The sequence below is a fragment of the Pan paniscus genome, chromosome 4 (assembly GCF_029289425.2).
Source record: "Pan paniscus chromosome 4, NHGRI_mPanPan1-v2.0_pri, whole genome shotgun sequence".
NCBI classification, from domain to species: domain Eukaryota; kingdom Metazoa; phylum Chordata; class Mammalia; order Primates; family Hominidae; genus Pan; species Pan paniscus.
The window spans coordinates 150,143,423-150,170,439 of NC_073253.2; the positions used below are offsets into that span (position 1 = coordinate 150,143,423).

The window sequence follows — 27,017 nt, forward strand, 5'->3', positions numbered from 1 at the left end:
GGGTATCTGACACTCCTGCATAGGTAGCAAACTGCAATCTGAACTACCTGTTATTCTAATACAGAGGGGTCAAATACATACATTTGAAGGCGTCTAGGGGCACAAATTTGGAGGCACCTAGTCGTAGATTGATCACTGGTTTGCCAGTTGTTAGTTGAGAGACTTTAACCTATCCTAAATATGTTTCCTCATTTGAAGAAGGAAAATGATAATCCATGCCTTGTTGGATTGCTGTGAGGAATAAATGAGATTTAGTGAAATACCTGCCTGACATAAGGCAGTAAATGCCAGATGAATATAAACTCATTCTTGAAGGTCAACCAGATTAGTAGGGATTAGGACAGCATACATCACATTTGAACTATTTGCTCTTTAAAAGAGATTTTAGGCTAGGTTTCGTGGCTCATACCTCTAATCCTAGCACTTTGGGAGGCCGAAGAGGGCAGATTGCTTGAGCCCAGGAATTCGAGATCAGCCTGGGCAATTTGGGGAAACTCCTTATCTATAAAAAATACAAAAATTAGCCGGGCGTGGTGATATGCGCCTGTAGTCCCAGCTACTTGGGAGGCTGAGGTAAGAGGGTGGCTTGAGCCCGGGGTCGAGGCTGCAGTGAGACTAGGTCGTTGCTACCACACTCCAGCCTGAGAGACAGAGAGACCCTGTTTCAATAAAATGAAATAAAATAGCTTTCACACTATTTCAACTGATCTTTACAACGAGCTTGTGCCCTAAGGTTAGTCATTTCTGATAAGAAAACTGAGGACCACCGGATTAGGTGGCTTGTTCACGGATTCTGTTCCCCTACTCCTTTCTAGTTTGTGAGTTGGGGCATTAGTTTTTCTGAATCCAGGTGAATTTTCGGAAGCCCACGTGCTTTCGGCCTTTATTAATTAATTCATTCCCAAGCCAGGTTCGCCTGACCACACCTCGAGCGCCGGCCCAGTGCTCGCGATCTTCGTGACGGCACCTCGGGTGTAAGTGCTGCTTGTGGGAGAGCACCACAGGAAATCCAGAGTATTGCGCATGCGTGCTGTCCAGAAGGCGCTTGAACTCGGAGGCTTCCGTAGCGGGAGGGCGAAAGATGGCGGCGGCAGTACTGGAACAGTTGGGTAAGGATTTCTTAGTGGTTAAGCGACAGAAGGGAGTCGAGATGGAATCTGAGTTGACGGCTTGTGTTGATGTTGTAGGTGCGTTATGGATACATAACCTGAGGAGCCGGGGGAAGCTGGCCTTGGGGTGAGTCTCTCGCTTCGGAGTTTCGGAAGGGCCCAAGGCATCTTTAGTACTCTGCCAGTTGGTAACTGAGCGCCTCCGTGCCTGTGTTTTAGGCTCTGGGGTTACTGAGGCGAATGAGACAGCCCGAGTCTCTGCTTTGTCACTCTATTTTTTCTCCACCTTATTGCATAAACTGTACAGGGATCAGGATTACCCATAACCCAAGGGCGATTGTAAATGCGATTTCCGAACGTCTACTGTGATCTTTCTGGACAAGGTTAGACTATTCCATCTCCATGTGGAAGCGTTCAACTTTTCAAGTTACCTCTCTGATTACTTGCTTACATGGGCAGGGACCGTGCTGTGGACAACTCTGCTTTACGTCGTACCTGACATTGTGTTTAGCGGTTTATATACCTTAACTCACTCTCATAACATTCTACGAGTAGGTTCTGCTATACCCGTTTTTCAGACAAGGAAATTGAAGTCCCCAAACGTAAAATAACTTGCCTAAGGCCACTCAGTTGTAGGAAATTTTGAAGCTTTATACCAGAGCATTCTGTAGCCTTAGGACAAAAGCATTCATTAAAGGTTAGGGTAAGTAGTCGCTGTATTTCTCCCCAAAATAAAAAATCGGTATTTGAAAATTGATAATCTGTAAATTTTCTGGTCTGTCCATTTGTTAGCATTGATTTTGGTTTAGTTCATAGGCTTTGCAGACAGATGAGTTGTATATGAATCCATTTTTTAACTGTGATCTTGGAAAAGTTACTTATTGTTAATAAGCTTCAGTTATCACTTTTATGATATGAGCGTTATGTTAGTACCTATCTCTTAGGTTTTTAAAAATTTTTTAATTTTTATTTATTTATTTTTTTAGATGAAGTGTTTCTATGTTGCCCATGCTGGTCTCAAACTTAAGGGCTGAAACAATTCTCTTGCCTCAGCCTCCTGAGGTACTGGGATTACAGGCACATGCCATGTATGTAGCTCTAGTAGATTTTAAAAAGGAAATTCAAACAAGATAAGGCATATGAAGTATTTAGTATGTTTATGGCATGTGATAATCCCACTCTGAATTCTAGTTGCCATTAATGTTTTTATTATTATAAATTATTACTGAGTTCCCAATTATATTTAACCCTTTTCTAAGTTTTTGGGTCCGAGGGGGATAAAGAGGTGGGCTAAAGAAGAAAATAGGAAGTAGTAGCTCTTAGGATTTGTCTATACTCTTCTTAGATAATCTTCTATCACTCTTCCCCCAACCATGCTGATTTACTTACTTTTTCTGAATATACTTTGCACTTACTTGCTTCTTGGCTTTTCCTACTATGCCCTCACATCTTGTCTATAACAGCAGTCCTACCCATTATTCAAACCTCTGTTCAGATGTTTTCCCTTCAGGAAGTTTTCACTGGTCTCTCTAAAATGGAAAGAAATTAGTTTTTCCTTCCTTTTAGCATGTGTGCCTTCTATGATGACTTCATGTATATGTGTCTGTGCCCTTTACTAGCTTGTGTATCTTGTGTATCTTGGAGAAGTAGGGACATTTATTTATTGTTGTACCTCCAGCATAAGGTCTTACACAGGTAAATATTTTGATATTGATTTGAATTGGCTTGCACCAACTTGTATTAAGAAGCTCTGAGCAAGAAACTTAAGCAGTTTGCCTTTAGTCTTTTCCTCTATGTCATGATACAAGAGTGTTTAATTTTGCTAGATAATCTCTAAGGCTATTTGCAATTCTGAAGTTATTACATAATTTTGTGAATCCTTATTTTGGATTTTCTAGTGGGGAAAATGACCATAAGAAAACTAAGTAGAAAGGTATAAATAATGTTCATGATAACCATGTAAAATTTTAGCATATAATCTGATTCAGTGATTAGAAACTTTTTTTTCCTTTTTTTTTGGAGACACGGTCTCGCTCTGTGCCCAGGCTGAAGTGCAGTGCTGTGGTCATAGCTCACTGCAGCCTCAAACTCCCGGGCTCCCACCTCAGCTTCCTAAGTAGCTAGAACTACAGGTGCATGCCACCACACCTGGCTAATTTTTAGGGTCTTGCTGTGTTGCTCAGGCTGGTCTCTAACTCCTGGGCTCAAGTGATCCTCCTGCCTTGGCCTGGAGGGATTACAGGCATGAGCCGCCAGGAAACTTAATTGCATATAGGCCCCAGACTAGAAATAAATAAACTAAGGGAAGTTGTCTGTGTAAAATGAGAGAGTAGGAGGGCCTGTGGTGGTCAGTAGAGTGTATTCCTCGTCTAAAAACATTGAATTAGGTTAAGAAAACTGCTGCTGACCAAATAAAACATTTCTGCAGGATATATATTTTTATATATATATATATATATACACACACACACATATGCACATATATACATATATACACATATATATACATATATACACATATGTACATATATATACACACATATATACATATATAGATATTAAAAAATTTTTTTTTTTAAAGACAGCGTTTTGCTGTGTCACCCAGGCTGGAGTGCGGTATCATGATCATAGCTCACTGCAGCCTCGATTCAAGCCATCTTCCCACCTCAGCCTCCCAAGCAGCTGGGATCACAGGCGTACACTACTACACCTGACTTTTTTTTTTGAGTTTTAGTAGAGACGAAGTCCTGTTATAATTGCCCGGCTGGTCTGAAACTCCTGGGCTTAAGTAATCTCCCACCTCAGTCTCCCAAAGTGCTAGGATTACTCTGTAGGCTATATTTGTTAGCTGACTGACAGTTTTCAGTTTTTGAATTCCAAGTCTCCTATTTTACTGATGCATACATTTGAGAAGTTTTGTGACTTACTGAAGGTTACACAGTTAAATGTCAAAGTGAGGATCTAAACAAAATATTTTCTGGGACTACAGGTGCAGGCCGCCATACCTGGCTAAGTTTTGTATTTTTAGTAGAGATGGGGTTTCACCATGTTGGCCAAGCTGGTCTCAAACTCCTAGGCTCAAACGATCCGCCCGCTTTGGCCTCCCAAAGTGCTGGGATTACAGGCATGAGCCACCACGCCCAGCCAAAAAAATATTTTTTTTTAGGAGACAGAGTCTCACTATGTTGTACAGGCTGGTCTCGCACTCTTGGGCTCAAGTGATCTTCCCACCTCAGGCTCCCGAGTCTCTGGGATTACAGACGTGAGCCACCAAGCCTGTCTGTACCACCCTTTAGATGGGGGCATATCCTCTTAAGCTTTCCTCAGTTTCCAACCATGTGTAAAATTTTGGCATAGTTATTTACACTCAGTCCTCTTACCTTACCTGTCTCTGTATTCTTTCATTGATTCTACAAATATGTATTTAGTGCCTGCTCTGAGCTGGGAACTGTTCTAGCACTGAGGATTTTGCAGGGAACAGGAACAGACAATAATCCCTTGCCATTATGGGGTGTACAATATAGTAAGGGGGGCAAATAAGCAAAATAAGTAAAATATAGAGTATATTAGATAGTGACATCTGCTTACGAGAAAATAAAGCAGAGATTGGGAATAAGAAGTATGTGTGTTTGAGAGAGGAACTTGTAGTTTTAAATAGGGAAGGCCTCACTAAAAGATAATATTTGAGTAAAGATTTGAAGGAAATGAGGAAGCATGCTGTGCTAACATCTGAACAAACAGCATTCTGTGCAAATAGAATAGTAAGTGCAACAGCTCCAAGGAACCATATCTGGTGTCAGGAACAATGACAAAAAGGAGAGGGATAGTGACAGGAGATGAGGTCAGAGAGGAAGGGGGAGTCATAAATCATATAGAGCCTTATTATTTTTTGTAAATACTTTGGCTTTTATTCTGAGCAAGATGGGAAACTGTTGTAAGGTTTTGAGCATGGAGTAATATGATCTGACTTATGTTTATGAGTGGTTCTTTCTGGCTGCTGTGTTGAGAATAGACTGGGGTGGGGATGGGGAGCAAGGATGGAAGCAGAGACCGTTGGCTATTTCAGGTATGAGATCATGGTGGCTTGGATTAGGGTGGCCGTGAAGGTAAGTGAATGGTTGGATTCTGGCAGTACATTAACCACACCTGACAGATCTTGTTGATGCATTGGATGTGAGGTGTGAGAAAGAAGGGTGACACCAAAGTTTATGACCTGAGCAACTGGAAGGGTAGAGTTAACCATTTACTGAGCTAGGAAAACTTCCAGAGGAGCAGGTTTGGGGAGAATATTAGTAGCTCAGTTTTGGGTTTGTTAAATCTGAGCTGTTGTAAGCATCCAAGTAGAGATATGAGTAGGCAATTGGGTATATGAGTTTATAGAGTTCAGGGAATGGATGTACATTTGGGAGTCATCAATGCATGGATAATGTTTAAAGCTGCAAAGCTGGTTGACTTCATCAAGGGAGTGAGTGTAGATAGAAAGAGTCCGAGGATTGATTCCTGCCTAAGGCAGCCAACATTACAGACCAGGGAGGGAGACAAGGAAACAACAAAGGAGACTGTGGGGGAGTGGCCAGAGAGGGGAGAAGAAAACCCCAAGTGTCCTGGAACCCGATTAAAGAAAGTGTCTCAAGGAAGAGCGAGTGACCAGAGATACTTAGGTCACTCTCAGATGAGGACTGATAATTAGAATTAGAATTTGTCTGTATTTTCTGTTTTAAGGTTGCTTCATTTTGTTTTAATTGAGTGTTATTCCAGCAATTGGCCAGGAGAGGGCACATAGGAACTTTTGATTTGATATTCTGTACTTCTAAATTAAGCACCCCATTTGGAATAATATTTTAATTTAATTTGATTATAGTAGTTTGGTCTTTGCTTGATAATTCAGTTTATGAATTATTTGAGTCCTGAAAGTATTATAAGAATTCAGAAAGCTTTGACATTATTAATTCATAGTATGTTTAATTTATGAAGCAACAGATTTAATTCACCAAATATGTATTGAAGATTTGAAGAGCGCAAGGTACTGTGCTAGGCGGGTACAGCAGGTATGGGCCTGACTCAAGAAATCTTTCAGATTGGTTTGTAGCAAAGGGGTTCATGTTTCTGTCATGCTGTTGGTGATGAGATTAGAGATAGAATTAAGGTTAGGAGAGGCCTTATAGATGATGTAGTCTAATTCCTGTTTTCACAAACAAAGAAACCAAGGTCCAAAGAGGTGACAACTACATAGAACCATAAACGTTTATGATTATAAACTTGAGAAGAAACTTTGAAATTGTGTATTTAAAGCTTACAGTTCACAGGACTTATTTGGGGGGTGGGGACAGGAGAGATTAACTGTTCAAAGGGCCTAACTTTGTTTTTTTTTTTATGCCCTTAAAAAAAGAAACACGGGTGTGGTGGCTCACACCTGTAATCCTAGCACTTTGGGAGGCTGCGATGGGTGGATCACTTGAGGTCAGGAGTTCAAGACCAGCCTGGCCAACATGGTGAAACCCCGTCTCTACTAAAAATACAAAAATTAGCCAGGTGTGGGGTGTGGTGGTGCATCCCTGTAATCCCAGCTACTTGGGAGGCTGAGGCAGGAGAATCGTTTGAATCCAGGAGGCGGAGGTTGCAGTGAGCTGAGATCGCACTATAGCACCCCAGCCTGGGTGACAAGAGTGAAACTCTGTCTCAAAATAAAATAAACAAAACAGAGGCAAGGCCTTGCTATGTTGCCCAGGCTGGTCTTGAACTCCTGGCCTCAAACAGTCCTCCTATCATGGCCTCCCAAAGTGCTGGTATTGCAGGCGTGAGCCACCATACTTGGCCAAAGGGCCTAATTTAAAAATAACACTAGCCATCAGTGTTTGTCATGGGCTAGACATTGTAGGATGCACTATATTAATTATTAATCCATCAACAGTATTAAGTAAGTATTATTTTCCTCATTCTACAAGTAATAATATCTAAAATTTATTGAGCCCTTTTAAGTGTCAGTTTAAGTATTTTACTTGCATTTGAGCTTCTTAAGAAGGCTATGAGGTAATTATTATTAGTCTATTTACTGATGGGAAAACTGAGACCCAGAAAGTTACATGACTTCCCCAAGGCCATTCACCTAGTAAATTAGAGTTAGGATTTAGACCCAGGTCTGCTTGACTCTGTAGCCTCAGCTGTCACCACTCGGCTTATTTTAGCAAAATAGGCCTTCATACATCATGTATCCTAATTTTGTGCTTTTCAGTTAAGACATTGGAACCTAAATGTGGATGGCAAAGGTATTGATTTTGTTAGGTATTTTGATGGCACTAATTTTGATATTAGGATAGGAGATAGTGAACTTGGGGTAAAAATGATACACTAGAAGAATAGATTTGTTTGAGTCTTTGGTCTAAATGGCTTGAAGACTAAAAACAAAGGTTTTGTTTGCCAAGTAAATCATCCAAGTTGCATATTTGTATGAGAATATGCCAATATACAACCACTTTGAGTATGTAAGTCTGAGTTAAATGTTTATGCAGTATCCACGTACCAGACATTGTTCTTGGTGCTAGAATACAAAGAAAGTCGGACTTGCCCTTTAAATGCTCAACATCTGTACACTTAGTACAATAACTCATTCTATTATAGCCACTTATGATAGTACAGTGGTCTAAGTCATTGCTGTATGGCTGGCAAGAACAAAGTATTAACGCGAGAATCGTGATCAGATAAGGGATTAGGTGATGTTTCACACTGAGGTGACATTTGAGCTAGAACTTAAAACAGGATAAGCATTTCATTCAGGAGATAATAAGACGAGAAAACAATTTGAATAAAGGCTTGTTCAGGGAACAATGAACATCTATGTGGCTAGGCTATAAGGGCAGATTGGGTCTAGATTATGAAAGGCCTTCTATGTCTCGCTAAAGAGTCTGGACTTTGTATTGTGGGCAGTAGGGAAATACCAAAGTTTGCTGTGTTAACTTTTTATTTGGATATGCCCAGACATATACAAAAGTAGACAGTTTGATGAACCTCCATGTATCCGTCACCCAACTTCAACACTTACTACTTATGGCCAATCTTATTTATAACCTGTACTCTCCCTCATCATATTTTGAAACACTCCCCCCACTGTATCATTTTCATAAATATTTTACTATTATCTCATTAAAAAGCATTAAATATCCATTTGATATTTAAACTTCTAATGGCTTCATAACTGTCATACTTTTTAAATTATAATAGTTCACATATTGAAACTAATTGGTATTTCTGTTAAATCTCTTACTCTGTAGGTTTTTTATTCAACCCTCTTTTTTTCTTGTAATTTATTTGTTGGAGACAATTGGTTGTTTTGTAGCGTTTTCTATACCTTGAATTTTACCGAGTGCATCCCCATGATATTACGTAACATGTTGTCTTTTCTCTGTGTTTCCTATTTTGAATCTAGGGGCTTGAGCCCCCAGTTTCATTTTGGGCAGGAAAGACTACTTTGTGGATGGTGGGTGGTGTGTTCTTCCATAAGGAGGCACATAACGCCTCCTTTATCCATTAGTTTATTAAGGATTACAAGATGATGCTATTATAATTTGCTATTCCTTCATTACTAACTTTATACAAGTCAAATTTTCCCTCATCTACTACTTGGAAACTTAATGGTACAGTTTGTATAGGAAAGACAGGATAAGTCTTGTCTTTTTCTTCATTCTTTCTCTTCATTCACCAGTTTTCAAAATAACAAGTTGGCTCACTGGCATCTTCTAATGGTAACTAATTTGTATTTTTCCTGGTTTTATTATGAACTTATGGCTTTAAACATATTTGATGTGTTTCAACCCACTACAATTATTGTCCTCATTAATGCTTGGCTTGTCCCATCTTTGGCTTGTTGGGCATCCACAAGTTGGCTCCTGAGTGCCTTTGACATGACCTTGGTAATCTTTGATGGCTTCTTTGCTTTCTGATATGACAAGATGTTCTAGGCTCATTTTGTATGTTATCTGCTTGAGATCTGCAATCAGCCATTTCTCTCAGAAGTTTTGGTTCTCTTCAATAGGAAATGGTATTTCAAGACCGTAATCTGGGAAGTAGGGGCACTAATTGCTACTAGATTGTTCATTGCTTCTACACCTCTTCAGTGGAGAGATCTAGTACTTATTGGATTTTGGCGGAACCTTTTCTGCTTATTTCCATACCAAGAATCCCAGTAGTCAGTGACACTGAAAAAAAAGGATAGCATTAGAATATTACATAACTATTCATTTGCTTATTTCAACAGACGTTTTTAAGCTGGAGGATGACATGAGTAGCTCTGAATTATGGAAGGGTAGCTCATTTGGTACTCAAGCAGAGAAAGATGGATTGGAATTGGGCAAGTTGATGGAAGAGAAATCAATCTAGAGGCTATTGCTATATAGGATGGTGGCAATTAGAATGGGGAAGAGGTAAAGCATTTGAGAACGATTTCAGGGGAATCTTTATTTTATCTGTAAGATTTGGTGACTAGCTCTGGCAGGATGAAAATCATTGGGAAGTTGAAGATAAACTCTAGAACACCATTCAAGAGTGATTTTATTTAGTGATATAGGGGAGTAGTGGATGCTGGGGAAAATGGGAGAGGGAGAATGACTAGTTGTATATTATTAAAGCAGTTAAAGTGTGGGGGAAGAGGTCAAGGAATAGTGAATTTGGGATCTTCATCATCAAGTCTCAGCCTATTAGTTTAGCATTCAAAGACAACCACTCTAGCCTCAATGACCTTTCCAATACTTAACAAATTCTCTGACTCAGTCAGACCTCCACTTATTTCTCAACTCTGTACCTCTGCATAGATGATATATGTCGTTGCCCCATTCCTCTGATAATTAGTATATTAGTCCATTTCACACTGCTATAAAGATACTACCTGAGACTGGGTAACTCATAAACCAACGAGGTTTGATTGACTCACAGTTCTGCGTGGCTGGGGATGCCTCAGGAGACTTAGAATCATAGGGGAAGGTGAAGGGGAAGCAGGCAACTTTTTCACAAGGCAGCAGGAGAGAGAGACAGTGCAGGGAAACTGCCACTTTTAAACCATCAGATCTCATGAGAACTCCCTCACTATCACGAGAACAGCATGGGGGAAACTGCCCAGTGATCTAATCACCTCCCACCAGGTCCCTCCCTCAACATGTATGGATTACAATTGAAGGTGAGATTTGGGTGGGACACAGAGCCAAGCCATATCAATTAGGATGTTCAAGATTCACCTGAAGTCACCTCTGAAATCCTCTGCTGTTTCCCATATTTTAGTTACGTGGTTTTATACTGTCTTCTAATTGTTTTGTGTTTTTGTCTTAGTTACTCAACAAAGTTGGGCAATCTTACAGGTCAGATCAGAGAGCTCATTATTATGTCTTCTCTAAATCTTTCTTAGGAGTGGGTGACTTATAGAAGACAGTGTTATTGGCCAGTCAGGGCAAGAAATCTTGGGTTAATATCTATTAACGGTTTGACTTATATGTGTTTACTTTCTCTCCTGTTAGCCTCTAATAAACTGTCTCTTTGTTGTGTTTAAAAGTAGTCTCTATTAATGAATACCTCTAGAATATTTCCAGTTGTGATCCTTAAATTGTTTTCATCAAAATGGAGCTGAAGTGGTTCAAAAGATATGTAAACTCTACAAAAAGGTCCCCTAAGTGTCTGTTGTTTTATAGGCTTCTTTCATTTCACAGTGTTTTACCTCAATCATATATCCACACAAGTGCTTCTCTTGACATTTCTCGAAAATGGGAGAAGAAGAATAAAATTGTTTATCCTCCACAACTGCCTGGAGAACCTCGGAGACCAGCAGTAAGTTCGTGGGTAGAACTAATCTCTTAATTCTGGTAGTGCTCTTACTCTTAAGTGATTAGTAATGATTTATTATTCTGTGTTAAAAAAAATTATACAACCATTCGCTCTAATTGACAGAGAAGATGTACTAGATTTATCTCTTCAATAGTTGAAAAAGATTGTTATTCTTTACTTATTTGTTTGCCTTTACTTAACCTCCTGGATAGGGACCTTAACTCTAAAACTAAGCTAATAGTTTAAGACATACTGATTTTTGACTCTGAGAGGCTTGCTGATGAGCTCTTAATGATGGAGCATGTGGAGTTGGCAAGAATGACTTAAACTATTGGCCAATGTTTAAATTATGTATATGATTTTCCAGTGTTATATATTTGAATATAGACACACTGTTTTTTGTTTGTTTGTTTGTTTGTTTGTTTTGCAATTTGAACCTAAAGTTTGAACTTAATCATTGGGTTCCTACTGGAGATTTATCTTATCGTTATCTGCACAGAATAAACAAATAACTTTTCAACTTTCATATTTTGTCATGACATCACAACTTGAAAGATTTGTCAGTCTAGGCTATTAAGTATTGACTCCATTTTGTTTATTTTATTTTATTATTATTATTATTTTTGAGACAGAGTCTTGCTCTGTCACCCAGCTGGAGTGCAATGGCATGATCTTGACTCACTGCAACCTTCGCCTCCCGGGTTCAAGGGATTCTTCTGCCTCAGCCTCCGGAGTAGCTGGGATTACAGGTGCCCGCCACGATGCCCAGCTAATTTTTGTATTTTTAGTAGAGATGGGGTTTCACCATGTTGGCCAGGCTGGTCTCCATTTTGTAATTAACCAAAATTGACTAAATGAAACGTTACACAATTGCACAAATATCATAAATAAAAATTTTTCTGTAACTAATGAACTTTTTTTGCTTCTTACCTGAGCTCTTTGAAATCACGTATTTTTTTTTTTTTTTTTTTTTGAGATGGAGTCTCCCTCTGTCGCCCAGGCTGGAGTGCAGTGGTGCGATCTTGGCTTACTGCAAACTCTGCCTCCCGGGTTCACGCCATTCTCCTGTCTCAGCCTCCCGAGTAGCTGGGACTACAGGCGCCTGCCACCATCCCGGCTAATTTTTGGTATTTTTAGTAGAGACGGGGTTTCATCGTGTTAGCCAGGATGGTCTCGATCTCCTGACCTCATGATCCGCCTGCCCCGGCCTCCCAAAGTGCTGGGATTACAGGCGTGAGCCACCGCGCCCGGCCTGAAATCAGGTATTAATTGGAAATAAATTATAACAGTATTTGTCAAGTCCAGAATCTATAACAGCACAATTTTGTTGTGTGTTTGTTTTGTTTAGTATCTTTAGATACTAAAAAAATGTACTTTAGGATATATCCCAAGTGGCAAAATTCAAATAGTTAGTAGTATGTCATCTGCTTAACTCTAGCAAATGATGAACACTATCAATCCAGTAATTTGTTGTGTGTTATATTTAATGAAACTATTTTGATTAACTTTTTTGTATCATTTATCCTTCTTATACAAGTGCCTGTGGGAAGACATTTAATTTGATTTGATATAGGTACTTTGGAAAACCTTAATTTCTCTATTTTGCACAGATTTTGTTTCAGCAATCCTTTGGGGGACAAATTATGACATCTGGGAAATATGAACATTTTCTGACTTTAAATAGTATTTAGTAATTTAATATTGGTACATCAGTTGTACCTGTTATGACTGGGAATACCGATACTCTTCATAAATACCTAACTTACCAGAAATAATTTATTCACTGGCCATATAGTTCATAATACTGTGCTATAATATACAATGTCCCTTAGAATTTCCAATCTGCCAGCTGCAGCCATTATTAAAATTAGTTTTATCTCTAGCTGAAAAGAGGGCCAGATAATATCTACCATTCTACCTAATTCTGATCTTCTGCATTAGAATATATAGTCAATAAATAATAGTGGATGGGATAGTGAGCAAACCCCGTAGCAGTAAATAAAAATGAATGTTACCAATGTAGAGTTGTTCTAGGCTACTCCTCATATTTTTAAGACTAACTTCGTAGTTTAGCTAGCACCAATTTCCAAAGAATATAGATTCTTATGTAGATTTTATCTTATATGGGGCTTCATATGAAGAAAATGAAGGCTGGGTGTGGTGGTTCATGCCTGTAATCCCAGCACTTTGGGAGGCTGAGGTGGGCAGATCACAAGGTCAGGAGTTCAAGCCCAGCTGGCCAGTATGGTGAAATCACATTTCTACTAAAAATACAAAAATTAGCCGGGTGTGGTGGTGCACACCTGTAGTCCCAGCTACTGGGAGGCTGAGGCAGGAGAATCACTTGAACCTGGGAGGCGGAGGTTGCAGTGAGCTGAGATCGCACCACTGCACTACTTCAGCCTGGGTGACAGAGCGAGACTCCGTCTCAGGGGAAAAAAAAAAAAAAAAGAAAATGAGCCAGAGAGAAATTAAATGGCTTTCTTTATGATAGTCACACCTTGTTAATTTGGGCTTCAGTTTCCTTTTGCAGTATCTTTGAAAAAAGCTATGTTAAATAAATGAAAAGTGTAATGAGACTGTGTCAAAACTCTTTGAGCTACCATTTCTTATTTTTCCTCTTTTTCTTCACTCCCCCAACAACCGTTTCTATATGAGACATATTTTTAATTTATGGATTAGTCAGCATACTGATAATAATACATTAATGTGAATCTGAATCTCATAAAGCTCTAATAAGAACTTTTTTTTTTTTTTTTTTTTTTTTTTTTGAGACAGGGTCTAGCTCTGTTGCCCAGGCTGGAGTGCAGTAGCATGATCTTGGCTCACTGCAGCCTCCACCTCCTGGACTCAAGCTATTCTTGTGCCTCAGCCTCCCAAGTAGCTGGGATTACAGGTGTGTGCCACCACGCCCGGCTAATTTTGTATTTTTAGTAGAGATGGGGTTTCTCTATGTGGTCCGGGCTGGTCTCCAACTCCTGGCATCAAGTGATCCACCCACCTTGGCCTCCCAAAGTGTTGGGATTACAGATGTGAGCCACCGCACCTGGCCTAAAACTTTTTTTTTTTTTTTTGAGACAGGGTCTCACTCTGTTGCCCAGGCTAGAGCGCAGTTGTGCAGTCATGGCTCACTATAGCCTTGACCTCCTGGGCTTAAGAGATCTTCCCACCTCAGCCTCCTGAGTAGCTGGGACCACAGGTATGTGCCACCACTCCCAGCTAATTTTTGTATTTTTAGTAGAGACGAGTTTTTGTCATGTTGCCCAGGCTGGTCTCAAACTCCGGGGCTCAAGCGATCTTCCTGCCTCGGCCTCCCAAAGTGCTGGGATTACAGGCATGAGCCACACCGCCTGGCCAGAACTTTTATTAGGTAACACTTTTTCCTCATTTGAATTATTATATGCATTTAAAAATAAATTGATTTATTTAAAAATTATTGATTTAGACATTTTATAATTTAGACATACATTTATTTCATTTGAATAACTGTTTTACGTATCCTATCCTCACTTTATCTAATTTGCTGTATAGGTCAGTTAATGGCAGAGATATATAACTAGGTCTTCTGACCTCCACCTTTGTTACTTTATTTGCTTGATACTTATGTACTGAGACTTTGTCTCGTTTATCTTCAGAAAGTGCCCTTAGACATTTCACCTGCCCACAGTAAATGCTGAGGTTTTTTTTTCAGTTTTGGAAGAGGATGATTAACTTTTGCCTTTCTTGTAAACACTTCTTCTTTTTGCCATCCTCTGGTCAGGATTACAATTGTTTATATGTGTAAAATTTGAGGGTAATCATACAAAATTAAGGTTTAAAATTATCCCACCACAAGAATGCACAAATTAAAGGGTCTCTTCTTTTTTATTTTTATTTTTATTTTTTTGAGACGGAGTCTCGCTCTGTCACCCAGGCTGGAGTGCAGTGGCGCAATCTCAGCTCACTACAAGCTCCGCCTGCCGGGTTCACGGCATTCTCCCGCCTCAGCCTCCCGGGTAGCTGGGACCACAGGCGCCGGCCACCATGCCTGGCTAATTTTTTTTTTTTTTTTTGTATTTTTAGTAGAGACGGGGTTTCACCATTCACAGGATGGTCTCGATCTCCTGACCTTGTGATCCGGCCGCCTCGGCCTCCCAAAGTGCTGGGATTACAGGCTGAGCCACTGCTCCCGGCCAAGGGTCTCTTCTATATGAAAGATTTCATTGAGTGGATTAATTTTTGCAGATTATTATTATCAGTCATGATAGTTCTTTCCTCTCCCTGTCTCCCCAAGAAACTTTATTGCTGAAAATGTAATTAGGCTATTGCTGTAGTTTCAGGCTGTCTGCTTCTATTGCAACTGAAATCTGCCACATATTAAAAGATGGCCACTTGAGAAAACTGCTCTTTCTAAGGCATTTGAAAATTTCCAGCAGGAGTCAGAATGTTAGAAAGTTTTGAGACCTCCTTGCTATAGTTTTCCATAAGACATGTTTTCTAATTTTTTTTTAAAGTGGCAGTTTGGTATAGTAGTGGAAAGAAAGTGGGTTTTAGAGTCAATAGAGGAACTTTTGAAAGTAGATGTGCTAGACATTGTATCAGGTGTATCATACTTCTCTGTTCTTTGAGTTCCAACTTTGTCTCTTGCAAACCTCTGGTCTTAGACAAGTCACTTGATTTCTTTGATTTTCAGTTTATATGTAAAATGTTTCCTCTCTCAACTCATAGAGTTAGACTAAATGAAATAATGAGTGAAAAGTGCTTTTTGAACTATACATTGTAATTAAACAGGACATACCTACAACTTTAAATAGAAGATAATAAAAGCTAACATTTACTGAGAAGTTACCATGTGCCAAGCACTATAAAATGGTTTCTTGAAATAGGTTATTTTATTTCCCTCTAATTATCATTTTATTTATTTTACAGAAGAGGAAAATTAGAGAGAGGTTAAGTAGCTTGCTCAAGATTATGTAGCTAGTAAATGGCAGAGTTAGGATTCAAATCCAGGCAGGCAGTCTGATTCTAGAACCTATGCTGTTGATCAAACACCTAGAATATTGGCTTTTCACATGAAAACACTTTTGTCCATTTTGCCATTTTTCTCCTCATTAATAATGAACGTTTTCTTCTTGTACTTTTTCTTTTGTTCTTTTAATCAGCTAAATGTTTTAAAGATACTTTCATTTAAATCTTTTAGGATTTCTTTGGATAGAAATGTTGCAAGTGTTGACACAAACCAGCCATTGTATAGTTTCTATTTCTCCCGTAGTAATCTTTTAACATAGTGAAACTTTGGAAAAATACAACTTTGTGTAGGGGAAAATAATCTTTAAATTCTTAGTAATGTTTCTATTTCTTATGGCAGCATTTTCTTTAGGCCTAGAAAGTAAAAACTTAAATAACAGTATATGTTATTGTCATTTTGTGGTAAACCTGCTAACATTTTCTTTCGTCCTTTGTTTTCCAATTTGTAAGGAAATCTACCACTGTCGAAGACAAATAAAATACAGCAAAGACAAGATGTGGTATTTGGCAAAATTGGTAAGCTGCAATGACTATTACCATATAATTAATAATTTAGGAAAGAAGCTATGAGTTCCCCTCCCCACCCCTCACCCCAGGATTTGAAAAATAAAAAAGATTTGTGAGGAATATGATATAATTGGTAGGTAGTCAAAAGAATGATTGTTCAGAGATGTATGATTTTCCTTAATTTTCACCTTTTTCTGAGAAACTAAATCACATTGGATAGATAGGTACTAAAAGGCATCAGGAGTTTGGCTATAACCAGAGAATCCAGGAAACCCACCTATTTATCTGTAAACTTGATTCAACCTGTTTTAAAAGTGTTGCTTTTAAGTTTTTTTCCCTAGGAAATGAAATTTATAGATGAGGGGAGACTGAAGCAGCAAATATACATGTAATACATTTATCCTATAGGAGAAGGAGATGCCTTGAATGCCTAGTGTAGTTGTTACCAACCTGTGGTCTCTCTGTCATGTTTGCTGTCTTTTAATGTTATTGAAACTATTACAATCTCAGTTTTATGGTTAAAATGTTTGTTTCATTTTGACTGAAAGAGAATAGTATCTCCTCTCAAACTTGTTTTCTTCTCTTTTATTTGGGTTCAATTCACTGTTTTTAGAAGTTACTCAAATTATGTAAGACTTTCATTGAAAAGGAAACATTGACTTTGTAAACTAATTTATTTTCTTTTGTCTCTCACCCTTTAATTCTAGATACGAGGAATGTCTATTGACCAGGCTTTGGCTCAGTTGGAATTCAATGACAAAAAAGGGGCCAAAATAATTAAAGAGGTAAACTTACAAGTTTGGGTGTGGTAGGGAATGGGGAACTGGGGAATGCAGCTGTCTTGCAATTATTAGTAAGCTTAGCCTAAATCATGAATTCCCTAAATTTTCTGTTGTAAATGCATACTTTATATAATACAGATTTAGGGTGCTCAGTTTATTAAATATGTGTATACTTTAGGAATGTTGTGTGCTTTAGGGTTTATTTCCTGAGGTGCTTTTATTTCCACCAAATATTTATCTGTTTTTTACTGCTTATGATGTGATGAATCTTATTTTTAATGATTTGGGGCTTGGTACGTATATGTGTGTATTTGTGTGTATGTATGTGTGTTTGTGTATATATATTATTTATTTCTTGGAGCAAGGCTGAACTTCAAGGTATATTTTTTTGAAGATTTTTTTTTTTCCTATAAAGGAGAGTTTTTATAACTAAGTAATTTTGTAACTAAATGGAAAGAGCCCTGGACTGGAACTCAAGAGACTTGGACTCTAGTCCTTTCTCTGATCTTTTTCTTGTGACCATGGGCAAGACACTTAACCAGTCAGTTTCTATTTTTCTCACCTAAACTATGTGGAATTGGATTAGATGACCCCTAAAGATCCTTCCAACTCTAAATGTAGCTAATTCACTAGATACAAATATGCTGACGGTAACTGTGGTGACTCTTTCTAGGAACATGAATATTCTTTTTTTATTACATATATTTTTCTTTTTTTTTTTTTGAGACGGAGTCCAGCTCTGTTGCACAGGCTGGAGTGCAGTGGCGCCATCTTGGCTCACTGCAGTCTCCGCCTCCTGGGTTCAAGCGATTCTTTTGCCTCAGCCTCCCGAGTAGCTGGGACTACAGATGCGCGCCACCATACGCGGCTAATATTTTTGTATTTTTAGTAGAGATGGGATTTCACCATATTGGCCAGGCTGGTCTTGAACTCCTGACCTCAGGCGATCCGCCCACCTCAGCCTCCCAAAGTGCTGGGATTACAGGCGTGAGCCACTGCGCCTGGCCTATTTTTCTTTTTTAATATTCTTTTTTCAAAAAGTTGTATTGATTATTGTCCGTTACCATCTGGGGCTATCAGCATTGTTTTCTATATATTCAGTTAATTCTCACCAAAAGTCAGTTCATACCTTTCAGTTTAGTAGTAATAGGTAAATAGTTGAGATTGATAGATTCAGACTTCTAAAGGGTTCCTTTGTAATGCTTTGATTTTGCTATATTCAATTCAGAATGCATTTACAAGTGTTTGTTGTGTACCCAGCCTTGTACTACATTCTTTATCTTTTAAGGCGTGAAAGATTTGGTTTCTGTTATTTCTGACAATTGTCTTTTTTTTTTTTTTTTTTTTTTTTTTTTGAGACGGAGCCTCGCCCTGTCGCCCAGGCTGGAGTACAGTGGCGCCATCTCTGCTCACTGTAACCTCCACCTCCTGGATTCAAGCGATTCTACTACCTCAGCCTACCGAGTAGCTGAGACTACAGATGTGTGCCACCACGTCCAGCTAATATTTTTGTATTTTTAGTAGAGATAGGATTTCACCATGTTGGCCAGGATGGTCTCAATCTCTTGACCTCATGATCTGCCCACCTCGGCCTCCCAAAGTGCTGGGATTACAGGCGAGAGCCACTACGCCTGGCCCAATTGTCATATTTTTACAAAAATGTGTTCTGGAGGAAGTTAATTCAAAATATCTATGGAGAGTAAATTTGATAATTAACCTCTTCAAGGAGATTATTATATCAAGTGTGATTTTCTCTACTTGTCTGATATTAATGGTTATTTGCATCCAAAGTTTAAGAATTTTTATTTTATTCTAGTTTTTAATTAGATTTTTGTTTTTTTAGAGGCAGGGTGTCACTCCATTGCCCAGGGCTGGAGTATAGTGGCATGATCACAGCTCACTGCAGCTTTAACTTCCTGAGCTCAAGGGATTTTCGTCCTTCAGCTTCCCAAATAGCTGGAACTGCAGGTGTGTGCCACCACGTCCAGCAGATTTTTTACTTTTGTAGAGATGGGCTGGTCTCGAACTCCTGGCCTCAAGGGATCCTCCTGCCTCAGCCTCCCAAAGTGCTGGGATTATAAGCATGAGCCACCATCCCAGCTAAGACTTTTCAGTAAGATTAAGCTATTGAGTTTCATGAACTTTGTGTTTGTTTTTTAAGATAGGGTCTCTGTTGCCCAGGCTGGAGTGCAGTGGTACAATCTTGGCTCACTGCAGCCTCTACCTCCTGGGTTCAAGTGATCCTCCAGCCTCAGCCTTCCACATAGCTAGGATTAGAGGTATGTGTTACCACACCTGCTGATTTTTGTGTTTTTAGTAGAGGCGGGGTTTTGACATGTTGACCAGGCTGGTCTCAAACTCCTGGCCTCATGTGATCTGCCCATCCCATCTTGGCCTCCCGAAGTACTGGGACCATGGACATGTGAGCCACTGCATCTGGCCTTGGGAACTTTTGACAAGTTTCTGACTCAAAGACATAATGTTCCTTCCCAAGGGTACTGCTTACAAGCACCGCTATCTCCTTTATAGCTTACACATGTCATTTAAAACTTAGTAGGATGGGCTGTGTTCTATGCATTTACACTTCTTGGTCTAAGGCAGGAAAACTCCCTTCTCCTTTGTACTCTTATCATTTGATATTCTCTTTTTAAAATTGACTATGGAAGCATGTGATTAGCAGTCATAGTACAGAGATAATGAGAGATGAGAAACTTAATTCCATTTTACTTCAGGGTTAGCCGTATAAATGCTTTTCTTTTTCTTATTTAAGGTTCTCTTAGAAGCACAAGATATGGCAGTGAGAGACCATAACGTGGAATTCAGGTCCAATTTATATATAGGTAAGATTTTTAATATTCTTTGCATTAGAAAATGTCTTCAGTAGTAATGCCATGTTTTTTATCTAACAACAGTCTTTAATATCTAACTCCTCAGGACTTGGTTTGTCAGTGAAAATTGCTAGTAATGGCTTATTCTTCAGCTGTATGCATGCCAATTTTAATTTAGTGTAAATGACAACTGTACTGTTTTACCTGTTCTGTAGTGAGACTGAGATCATAAAGCCAATTGCTAATGATTATTAAATAATAGATACCAAGACTGGGGTACATAGAGTGGTACTTTAATTGTAATATTATAACAGTTAGTATTAACACATTTTTAAAGTTGTTTGTCAACCAGAAGGAGGTAAATAATCACAGGTGCATTTAAAAAATTTTTATTTATAATGTGCCAAGCCAGGTGCCTAATCCATAAAGGTGTCCTGTAATTTAACCTTACAATTATCAAAATGGAAGGTCTGTTGAATTGTAAAAGCCAAGGGGCCTTGGAAGGCTCAGATGACCCAGATGTGTTTGTTCCACTTTGTTACTACATCCTGAAGCATTAGCTCTGCTTTTACATGCTTGTTCCACATCAAATTAAATTAATATAAGTTAAAATGCTTTGGGAAGCATGATGTGCTGTACAAATGTAAGGAATCTTTTTGCTGCAGACCGTCACACAGTTCTTTTCCGAGAAGGAGATTAATGTTTATTACAAAGCTCTCTTGCCTCCTCCCAACACCATGGGAAAGTGGAGCAGTGGTTGGAGTTATTATTTTTTTCTCACTACAGCAATTACTCCTAACCTCAGCAGTTTTATATTCAAACAAAGATGTTGATGTTGAAGCAAAGTTTTCTCAATCTGCCATACCAACATATAAAGATTATTTTACTTAAAGCTATTTTAAATTCAAGATATGGGGAACAGCTACTCTCCAGATGGAGGAGAAAGGGCTGAACCAATACAGGGGGAATTAGTTGTATTTTATAATTTTTCAACAATTAGAGTAAAAAAAAATTATCTAAATTCTACTTTTTCACATAGCCTCTGTGCTGGTTAGGTTAAAATCTCAGTTCAACTCACCTGGCATTGATGTTGGCCACCACACCTCCTGAAATTCAAATTAGTTGATTTTCAGTTGAAATGCTTTATTTTAAAGCTGAATCTTGTATAATTTTATTCTGATACATGCAAAGATGCAAAGGGAAATCAAAATGGCAACTCAAGATGCAGGGCCATGGTAGTTAATCATAAGCATTTTCTTCTGGGAGCATTATGAATAAATAATGTTGGAGAGGGCTTGGAATCATTGGAAGGGATGAGGAGCAAGACCATTTGCTTAAAACCTCTTGGTGATTCTTCCTGCTCTGTGACTCTGAATATCAAATCAAATTTAATTAATTTTATGCAGTTTCACAGGGATGTGAGATTCATAGCTGATAGACTTTCTAATGGACTTCAGATACAAATGAAATATGATTTGTCTTTAAGCCTTTTTCAATAACTGTCTTTAAATCCTTTTCAATAATTGTAGTAAAGAGAGATAGGATAAAGAGCTTAATCCTGTTGCTCCAAATGAAGGAGCAGGGTCCACTGTTGCCATTAAGCAAAAACATGCTTAACCAATCCTACATAAATGACCCTTTATTTTATCTTTTTTTATTTTTGGAGATGAGGACTTGCTCTGTCACTCAGGCTGGAGTGCAGTGGTGTGATCACAGCTCACTGCAGCTTTGAACTCCTGGTCTCAAGTCATCTTCCTGCCCCAGCCTCCTGAGTAGCTGGGACTAGAGGCACGTGCCAGCACACCTAGCTAATTTTAAAATTTTTTGTAGAGACAGAGGTCTCGCTTAGATGCCTATGCTGGTCTTGAACTCCTGGCTTCAAGCAGTCCTACTGCCTCAGCCTCCCAAAGTGTTAGGATTACGGGCATAAGCCACATTGTCTGACCCTTTAATCCAGAGTTCTTTTGCACATTTCTGCTGAAAAATCTCTGCCTTACCTGTACTGTCTTTTCATCTACTTCTGTGTTGATGACTTAAGTAAGGCTAATAAATTTGGATTTATATTATGATTTTTAAAATTTTTCATTCACTAAGTATTTTGATGCCTAATTCCATAATCAAAAGAGATGAGTTCCCTCAGGAAGAGTATGATGTGTCAGACATTTTATCCCTGTATTTGCCAAGCTTCTTCTTAAGAATCATCTTGAAGTTGTTATTTAAAATATAGATTCCCAGGCCTCGGCACAGACCCACTGGACTTGAAACCCCAGTGGAGAGGCCTAGGAAGCTGTTTATTTAATAAACGAGTTAATAATATTCAGTAGTTTAATAAACTATTGATTCTTAACCATAAAATATGGGAAACTGATTTATCTTACTGTGTTCTTGGAAAAGGCCTAGACATTTCATTCCATAGACTTCTGTTAGAGTTTTGAAAAACTAGTTACTTATTGGCTACTATTTTGGTTCAGCAATGGTTCTTTCAGTACCCTGAAATAAGTATAGGCATTTTAAAGGAAGTGCTTTTTTGATAGCATATGTTCTCATTATATGGTAATTCTTTCAAATGCCTGTCATTGGTGTAAAGCTAATACCTGGTGTTGCATGACCACAGATTTAGAAAGTTCATTTCCCTTTCAAACTTATAATGATGACTAATGATACTGTGAATAGGCCTTAACAAGTGGATATGGACTAATAAAATGTCTCTGCTTAGTGATTCATGGCATCTAAAGTGAATCACTTTAGGGAAAGTGATCAACTGACCTTGTACATCAATCTTATTGGCTGAGAGTGATGAAGGTGGGAGGGGAGGGCTTCTAATGTTACAATTTCAAGATTTGTATTTACCTAAATACTACTAATAGGAAATATTCGCTGTGTGTATATATATTTACTTACTTATTTATTTATTTTGAGACGGAGTCTCACTCTGCACCCAGGCTAGAGTGTAGTGGTGTGATCTCAGCTCACTGCAACCTCTGCCTCCAGGGTTGAAGCAATTCTTGTGCCTCAGCCTCCTGAGTAGCTGGGACTACAGGCATGCATCACCACACCCAGCTAATTTTTGTATTTTTAGTAGAGACGAGGTTTCACTATGTTGGCCAGGCTGGTCTCGAACTCCTGACCTCAGGTGATCCACCTGCCTCGGCCTCCCAAGATTTTGGGATTACAGGCGTGAGCCACTGTGCCTGCCCTGAAAATATTGGCAATATTTTAAATTCATTACACCTATTGGGTATTATCTATAGAAAAACACAGGTTGTCTTCATTTTTGAGATATCTTAATGTATTCTTTCATTCAAAAAGTATTTGAGTACTTTCTGTGTGCATACTATCCACATTAAATAGGTGATGTTATATCTTTTGTGTCATTTTAAAACATTTAACACTTGTAGTTCTTTGACAGTAGTATTTCTTTGGAAGAATGCATACATTGTTCTTCTGAAGTATAATAATACCGTCTATACCATTAGTATTATATGTACTTGAAAAACTTTGAAACTTATTTCAGAATTTGAGCAGATTTACCAGAGACCTCTGTATTGAAAAAATGATATTCAGTAGCAGATGATGTGTTTCAAAATTATTTCTGTTTCTATGGATCATGAACTTTTGGGGCAATACAAAAAGGGTGTAAGTTTGGTTGAGGAGGTGACTTTTACAGATGAAACACAGATGCTTATAAAGACAGCATATGATTTGGGACCAAAAAGAGTAATACAGACAAATGGTATTGTTGGAGTAGAGAAGAAAAGGTCAATATGGGTTAGAATAGTCGTGGAGACTTTCTAGAAAAAATTGGCATGTGAAGATAGGCTTTTGGGAGTCTAGAGGAATGCTCTTCCAGGAGAAGAGCAGATTTTTAAAGTGGGGTGGCCATACATGCAGAGGCACATAGGTTGGAATAAGCAGTAATAGTGTAGTACAATGAGGAGAACAGTGTGAAAGAAGTAGAAGTTTGACCTCTAGTAGATAAAATGGGAAGGGTAGATTGGGCCTATATTCCAGAGAACTGAACATGGCAGGCCGTGTATTTGGTTCAAACTATATCAAAGAGGTTTGGGTAAGAGATTTATGTTATTAAGATAGTGTTTTAAAAGTACTAACAATAAGCGGTAGTTTTGAAATTGTGCTCTGTGGGGTGTTTAGCAGTGGGACCCTTGATATCTTGGTCACCACTATATCCTTGGAGCCCAGGACAGAGTCTGGTACCCAGGAGGAACTCAAAAATGTTTGTTGAGTGAATGAATGGCACAGTTTTGGGTCTTCCTTGACCCACGTTTCAATAGGAGCAGATCAGCGTTACAGTGTTTTATATATCAGGCTTCTACATATTGTTTCATTTTACTTGAAATGATTCCATATACAAAAGCAGTTTGAAACCCCTAAATATGGACTTAGTGGAGGAGAGATTGGAGGAGAGGAACCAGGAAACAGTTTGGCAACTATGTTCTAAGTCCTGATTTCATTTACACCTCAGGGTGGCTGTGTTGGGTATTCCCATTACGGTGTATTAAAGAATCTTAGGATGTTTCAGAAAAATTAATGTTTTTGTTTTGACATAAAGAAATGATGGCATCATGGCTTTAAGATATGCCGATGGCTTTAAGATGAAATCATGACTGACAGCAGGCATTGAGCTTCTGCTTTTGTGCAGATCTCTGTAAATTTGTGTTTTGGGGGAGATAGAAGGGAAATGGGAGCCGACGTAGACCCTGATGGGGTTGATCATTGTGATCTAGTGATCCATTGAGTATTTGGAAATTGGTGCTCAAGTTGGATAGATAAATGATTTTGGATAGAAGCAGCTATCACATTTGTAAAATGCTTTTTAGAAGTTTTCTGGTCTCACTGTTCTTATTTGTAGGTTTCCTCTAGACAGGTTGGTCCAGGGGACGTGCCGTGATGGGGTTTCCTTATAAAGTGATTTGTGTAATGCTGCTTTCTCTGGAAATTTGTAAACTCATTTTTTCAGTGCCCACTAAATGAAGTTAATAAAAGGGCAGTAGGTCTTTCCCTCTCTCACTTAGACCCTAGGCAGTTTTCACTTTCATTCTTGGCTTTCTCTTTCGCAAAGCTAGGAAGCTTCTGCTGAAACCTACTTCACTAAAGGATATCGTAGTTAGAGAGTTGTCAAGTGCATACTTTGGTATAGTCCCTATATTTATAAAGTATGTCACAGTAAGTGTATAAGAATGATGAGTGTTGAAATGGATAATTTGATATGTATTCTGTAGACTTTACCTTTTTAAAAGGCTTATTAACTAAACAAGTAGCTGACTAAATACATTCAGAAAATAGCAGAAGGTAGCTGGCTACTACTCTGACTTATTGTGGGTGAACAGGTGAACAGTTCTTCTTATGTACTTTTTTTTTTTTTTTTTGAGATGGAGTCTTGCACTGTCACCTGGGCTGGTGTGCAGTGGTGGATGTTGGCTTGCTGCAACCTCTGCCTCTCGGGTTCAAGCGATTCTCTTGCCTCAGCCTCCCAAGTAGCTAGGATTACAGGTGCCCGCCACCACAACTGGCTAATTTTTTGTATTTTTAATGGAGACGGGGTTTCACTATGTTGGCCAAGGTTAAACTCCTGACCTTGTGGTGATCCGCCCACCTTGGCCTCCCAAAGTGCTGAGATTACAGGTGTGAGCCACCGCGCCCGGCCCTTACATACTATTTAAAAGATTTCTTTAAACTTTCAAGGTCAAATTTTGATATACAGAATGGGGGAGGGGAGCTGAGGGGGCTGTTGTGCCAGAGTTCCTAAAACTGGCTGTCAGTCAGAATTTCTGGGGAGAGTTGGGTATGGGTGTTTGCCCAGGATGTAATTTCCAAGGCCCACCCCAGATATACTGAATTAGAATCCACAGAGGTGAGGTTTCAGCATCTGCATTTTAGTTACATTCCCTAGGTTAGTCTGATGTAGCTTGTCAGAGAACCAGCATTTGGGAGCCATTGACTCCAGTGGCTTCTCATCACAATTAGAATAAAATAAAAAACTCCTTGCCTGAGCCTACAGGACCCTGTGTAATCTTGCCCTAGCTTTATCTCTAATCTCTTTTCCTTGTTTGTGGTTCTCTTCCCCTTGCTTACTATGCTTCAGCATGGTAGTCTTCTTTCTTTTCCTAAAACAAGCCAAGTGCATTCCCACCATTGGGCCTTTGCACTTGCTGTTTCCTCTGCCTGGAATACCCTGTCCCTAGATATTCACATAGATGATTCATTCTGCTCTTAGATCAAATGTCTCTTTCTCAGGCATGCCTCTTGACACTCACAGTCTGAAGTCCCCTACACCCCATCATTGTCTGTCATCTCATTCTGATTTATTCACAGCACTTGTCACTAGCAGAAATTATCATTTTATTTTGCATCTTTCTTCTCCAGAATGTAAACTGCTTGGAGGCAGGGGCCTTGCCAGTCTTGTGCACTCTTACTTCTCCAACACTAGAATAGTGCCTGGTCCTTAGTTAGCATTCAGGAGATAGTTGTTTTGAGACAAGCCTGCTCTAGCCAACCAGTGAGCCCATGTAATCTCAGAATCCAGTCAAGGAAAGGACAGAAATTGCTCAGCTGATCAGTCTTGTGAATAACACTCATTTCCTGTAATTCTCTTTTTCTTCCTGTTTAGCTGAGTCCACCTCAGGACGAGGCCAGTGCCTGAAACGCATCCGCTACCATGGCAGAGGTCGCTTTGGGATCATGGAGAAGGTTTATTGCCATTATTTTGTGAAGTTGGTGGAAGGGCCCCCACCTCCACCTGAGCCACCAAAGACGGCAGTTGCCCATGCCAAAGAGTATATTCAGCAGCTTCGCAGCCGGACCATCGTTCACACTCTATGATGAGGAGATTCAGACTCCACAGTGTATATATTTTGCCATTTATTTTCCAAAAATAAACAAAAATTGAAGGCAAATGCTTTTTATGATTTCTCATTGAATTATTGAAACAGTGTATAACTGCTAGTTGTAAATGAATATTT

General features: G+C 39.0%; 1 protein-coding gene across 2 annotated transcripts; it reads left to right on the forward strand.

Moving 5' to 3' along the window:
* Positions 1-910: 910 nt before the first annotated feature.
* MRPL22 (mitochondrial ribosomal protein L22) lies at positions 911-26,951 on the forward strand. Of its 2 annotated transcripts, XM_003828960.6 has the most exons (7): positions 911-1,109; positions 1,188-1,236; positions 10,799-10,916; positions 16,371-16,436; positions 17,135-17,212; positions 19,980-20,049; positions 26,666-26,951. In XM_003828960.6, exons 1-7 carry the CDS (start codon positions 1,082-1,084, stop codon positions 26,875-26,877), a joined length of 621 nt encoding a protein of 206 aa, XP_003829008.1. In that variant the 5' UTR covers positions 911-1,081; the 3' UTR covers positions 26,878-26,951. The 2 variants fall into 2 exon arrangements, with proteins under 2 accessions (XP_003829008.1, XP_008952644.1); XM_008954396.4 differs by lacking the exon at positions 10,799-10,916 and having other exon boundaries at positions 1,044-1,109.
* The last annotated feature ends 66 nt before the right edge of the window (positions 26,952-27,017 follow it).